The sequence below is a fragment of the Parasteatoda tepidariorum genome, chromosome 1, assembly GCF_043381705.1.
Source record: "Parasteatoda tepidariorum isolate YZ-2023 chromosome 1, CAS_Ptep_4.0, whole genome shotgun sequence".
Taxonomy (NCBI): domain Eukaryota; kingdom Metazoa; phylum Arthropoda; class Arachnida; order Araneae; family Theridiidae; genus Parasteatoda; species Parasteatoda tepidariorum.
In genome coordinates this window covers 52,740,586-52,746,280 of record NC_092204.1, presented here as the reverse complement: position 1 = coordinate 52,746,280, position 5,695 = coordinate 52,740,586, and the positions used below count along the sequence as shown (strand labels likewise).

Below are 5,695 nucleotides of genomic sequence, written 5' to 3'. Positions count from 1 at the left end.
ATAAAAAATACGGAAAATCTTATTTTCTGTGCGTGAAATCGGAGAAAATAGCTAAAATAAGTAAAAATGCGGAAGGGTTAGCAGCTAGGGCGTAGATTGAATTTTCTGTTTATCTTTGAAAATCGTAAATAAATATAATTATTTTACTTCAATGACTGAATTTTAAAAAAAAACGGGATATTTATTTAAAAAAACGAAACTTTTAGAGAATCGGAGTTTTTGATAAAAAGGCTGAAATTCGAGAGACAAAAAAAATCTCATCCCTGTATAAAGGTCAACCAGTTTTATCCCAAAGAAATTATTTTTAGAGAAACTTCAGAGGGAGGAAAAGGGACTTCAACAATTTCCCTCCGCGGAAAATTAAATTCCTCATAAAACATTTTAACTTGTGCAAAAAATAAATTTCAGCGGAAATTAGCGGGAAAAATGGAAAAATCTGAAAAAATGCGGAAATCCGCGAATCCGCGGAAGAATCTCATCCCTGTTCTATAGAGATGTCTAAGTTGACATTCACTTCACTTATCTCTCCACTGGAAATCCACCAATGATCAACCAGTTACAGATGCAACCAGTAGGAATACGTTTCTATTGGGATAGGAATATGAATCGCCCAATAGGAACAGTGCAAATGGAAATTAATTAACACTTTCATTGCGGTAATAGCACAGCTTTTTCTACCCGCTGTGCTACGAGTTCCACTTTTAGTGCTAAAATTAAAAGTAAAAGAGACGGGATGTCTCGTCTCTAGCGCACAAGGATTTCTAGTGGAAGACGATATATCTCGTCCTTAGTGAAGAAAGTGCTAAATGATAACGTAACACTGATTTAGGTCAGCCTTTTTTAGTAAGAAATACAGAAAATTTGAAATTATCCACGGGTTCTGACTGTCCACATTGTGTAATTATAATATGATACATATGTGAATTTTTATATCATACGTCATTATAAATGCAATTACATATGTGAATTTTAAAAATCGGTAAAATTTATAAAAGCAAAAAATTTTGCGAGGATCATATAAAAATATACGGATAAAAAAAAAAAGGGAAAAACTTTAATTCATTAAAAGTAATGTCTGAATTTCATCGAATAGTTGAACAATAAAATTTTAATTCATCGTACTGATGCAATTTTTTTTGAAAATTCTATATGACTAATTTTTGATTCCCTAATTGAATTAGTGAATTTAAAATTTTAGGGAAAGTAAATATTTTAATTGAATCGAAGAGCACGTTTTTTGCTAAAGGAACACACAAACGCCTGATGTCTCCCATTTGCATAATAAATAAAAATTATTCAAACATATTAAATCAATCAACAACAAAAAAATGATCATGAAGATGATGGTTAAAATATTGAAATACATACCGTCACATTTCACACCGACTTTTCCAGTTCCCCATATATAATCTCGACCTATGAAAGGAATAAGTAAATAAATAATGAAAAACTAAAAGAAATGTAGAAAAGCACCATTAAAATTTTAATTAAAAAGTGATGAAGGAAAGTGGAATCATTTAAAAAATTTTTTTTGCTTTTTACTATATATATATAAATAATTAAGATAATTAATATATTATGAATGAATAAATAATAATATATATTATATATTATATTTTCAATTTTTAAGTTTTCATTTAAATGAGATTTTACCGATTTTTAATTCTTTATTATCTAAATATATATAACCCTTTACATATATCAGTCCAGAGAATTTTCGAACATGTATGATGCAAGAGGCTATTTATTTCAAATATCTAGTAATCTCATTATATTAAACAAATAATCCCAAGAAACAGTACGTAATGTGGCAGCAGTACGTAATGAGGAAAAGTTATTTAATTTATTTATTTATTATTATTTTTAAAAAAAATCTTTTCTCATAACAGAGATGGACAAAATTTTAATACTTCTCTTGCCTACTATGTCGAATTGTCCCGAACTCATACTTATGGTGGTTTGTGTGATTTGATGGCAACCGGGCAGATATTTAATTATTACTTAAAATTTAGTACATAAAGAACTTTGACGATATCGCGGACATCTCTAGAAAATAGTTAAAATTGAAATCAAATAGTTGAGAACTTCCGTTCAGGTCAAACCACTGGTATCAGCTAGACCAGGGATTACCAACTGGTGGCCCCCGGGCCGCATCCGGCCCGCGAAGCCTTTTTTTGTGGCCCGCGAACTAAAATATATTAAATGTAAATTTTTTCGGACTATTTCCGTAAAAAATCTATATGGGTTTAAAATACTTTTCTTTCGGTAAAAAAAAAAAAAAAAAAAAAAAAAAAAANAAAAAAACATGATTTCTTCATTTCTGTAAAATTTAACATACCAACGCCGCAAAAAAATTTATTTCTCAGGTTTTGTATCCAAAAAATATTTATTTAAATACAAAAATAATCGTATATGTTGCTTAAAAATCTACTTCTAATTTAAATTTGTAATTCAATACGTTTGTTTTGTACAACTTGATAAAAATCTGACAGTAATATTTAATGTTCCTTCAAACATAAAAGAGTCCTGGATAAAATTTTGATAAAGTTGCGGCTCGTCATTTGACTGATGTTCTTAAATGCGGCCACCGGCCTCATGTAAGTTGGAAACCCCTGAGCTAGACGGTGAAATAATTTGGTTATATGTTGTTTAAAACTAATTAAAGTGTTAAGCAAAAATTAAAATATTTAAATACAGTTGTGCTATGCATTTAGTTGTTCTGTGCACACAGTTGTGTTACCATAAAACTTATTTGTTGAACAAGATAATTTTGAAAGGTGGTCAAGCTGATCACCAAAGGAAACTAGTTATAAGAGAAACCTTGATTTCCAAGAACTGATTCAATAATATTTATAAGGCATCTGCATCAAGAAATAAAAAAAATGTACATTATTTAATAAAAATCTCATGTGAGATATTGACTTTCATTCATTGCGTTATTTATTCATTTATTTTGAAATTCATGTCATATGTTCTTTGATTAGAAATGAGAATTTATCGTAATCATGAATTTATAATGAAAGAAGAAACACATATACAAGGTGGTCTGTAAAGATCGTCCTCAATCTATATTAAAATCCATTTCAAATATAAAATTTAAAAAAAAAATTGCATATTAGGGATCTCAAAATAATATATTAGAACAAAAAAATGAAAATCTGACGAATTACTAGTAAAGAAAGGGGAACGAAATATGTAAAAACCAGTTCCATTACATGATGAAATTCGGAAGTGTTTATATCAACGAGCATTTAACCATTACCCGTTTTCTCCAACAATTAACGGATGTTGATACGTTTTAAATCCTGCTTTCCTCGGTAATGTTAGGTTTCAATAACGCTTCCGTTTTATTTTTTTAAATAAGAATTATTAACGACCCCTAATGTGCCTTGTTTTGGACAAAGATTTAAAATAAAACAACATTATAATTAAGTACATATAAAAAATCTTAAACAATTATCTGAACATCAAGATAAATTCCCACGAGGAAAAAGTTGGGAAAGTATTGCCATAGATAACAGTAATTTTAAATAGTGTATTTTTTCGTTCTCATAATTATTTAAGTAATAAGATATTTCTTTTAGGAGTAAAGACAGCGGCCTTTTAATAAACAAGTAAAACTTAATATGTATATGTAATACAATAAAACAAAGAAGCAAAAGTGACACAAATAAATACTACGTTTATAAGAAATGATGGACCGTTACATCAATATGTTAAATTTTAAACACTCATTAGTTTCGCAATTTTATCTATTTTAAACTGAACAATGAAGAATGGTACAGCCATCCATCTTCCAAATGCAACAATGTTCCAGCAATTCCATAAGTTGCGTAAGAAACCTTTACGCAAACTCAACAAATGTGCCGGGACTAAAATTTTACACACGCGCTGAGGTTAAATGACTCGTCTGTGAGGTCATATGGAACCTTTCAGACAAGGAGTCGTTTTTCTGGAATTCTCCAGAAAAGAATCCAACTCCATCTTGGATCGTCCCCAGCAGATCAAGAGAGTATTGTGAGAATAGAAGGTAGGAGGGGAAGAGATAAGCTTATTTATATTTTGGGATCTTGCAGATGAGGTAAATGTACCCCTCTCTTATCATTCCTGGAATCATTAATTACCGGAGTGTGAGATCAGCTTAGTTTCTGGCAAAGTCATTTGGTTTCAATTTTGCTTTCGGAAGATTGAATTTTTTTTTTGATTTGATAGATTGATAAGTACTATACAGAGGGAAAATTCATTTGAACAACAGAAGTCTTAAGTACACTGGCGCACAAAATGTTGTACTATCAGGGGTCTGTCCAAGCCGAATTTACTGCCGTTTAGCGGTACCTTCACAAAATACTTCTTAAAATCTTATTTTTGTGTCTCGTAAGAAACAATAAATCCATATTTTTGTGTTGATTTTTTGAAATTGTTAATTTGTGAAAATTAAAAATAAGATAATTTTTAATTTTCGGAAATTATGTCTAAATTTTCACAAAATAGGTACCTCTCAGAAAAACCTAGACAGACCCCTGACTAAGTAACAAATGTACAAAATGTAGCGTACAAGCGGAACAGTCAAAAGTTAAGATATATTGCTTAGAAAGGAAAAATTGAAAATAACACAATGAAGTGAAAAATTAAGAAAATCAAAGCCACAAAATTAAGACAGATAAAACAAATTGGGAGAATAAAAGTAGTAACAATAACTATATTAGACGATGTTATAAAATCTTTTTTTTCTTCTTCATTCTTCTAAAATATTCTTATGAAGGGATTTAAGAACTTAGACTTTTAAAACTGAGATGTTAGAAATGTATCTGGAGAATAAATAAATTAATAAAATCAAGTATTATTAAATACAAGCAAATAAGAAAACCACAATTGAAAATTACAAATTAAATTAACAAATGTATGTAGGAACCCTTGTTAAAATGGACAAAATGTCAAGAAAAACCGAAGAAAAAAAAATATTATGGAAATTCAATCAGCATTTTCATAGAAAAGCTGCACCAAATAAGTTGACCTATTTACATGTAATGGATTATCTCACTTCCCTTAAAATGGTTTTACTAAGTTAGAACTTTTACAAAGACTAATACAGATTTTGTAACAAGAAGCGAAAACAGTCTAACTTTAACCGCCCTTACCAGGTGATTATATTTAACCTCACTATTTCAGAATTTAGAAACCATAAACCCGAAATTATGGATCATCTTACTTTCTACAATGTGGATTAAAATATACTAGTGGGCTGAGCCCCCTGCTCGCTGACGCTCGCCAACCCACGAAAATTGCTACACAATCTTATATGGTTTGCTTCGCAACCAAGGTTTGATTGCTACACAATCTTATATGGTTTGCTTCGCTCGCTACTATCTTAGGTACATTGCAATTACACAAAATTCTAAGAATTCAAAACAGTCATTCAAAACCATATAACAACTTTTTCTTTAAAAAAAAATTACATCTTTTTAGTAAATACTACGTCATTAAAATAAATTTGAATTCAAATAAATGACATGTAATACTTTAAACCTATTAGAAATGTGTTATAGTATAAAATCTTAAAGCGTAACAGCACGACTGAGACTCATTTTTCAATGAATAGCTAATAACAATAATAAAACAAATAAATTCGTGATATAAATCAAGAATCGTCAAATAAATTCGTAATATATAAATTCGTGAAAAAAAGCGCTTTCGA

At 29.5% G+C, this 5,695-nt stretch overlaps 1 protein-coding gene across 3 annotated transcripts in view; it reads right to left on the bottom strand.

Annotated features, from left to right (window-relative positions):
- Positions 1-5,695, bottom strand: part of LOC107439742 (phosphatidylinositol 3-kinase regulatory subunit alpha) — a 99,038-nt gene that overhangs the window by 59,234 nt on the left and 34,109 nt on the right. For all 3 annotated transcript variants that reach the window (XM_043044325.2, XM_043044326.2, XM_043044328.2), the window contains exon 4: positions 1,369-1,416. In XM_043044325.2, coding sequence (XP_042900259.1) covers positions 1,369-1,416 — 48 coding nt within the window. The remainder of the gene's footprint in view (positions 1-1,368; positions 1,417-5,695) is intronic.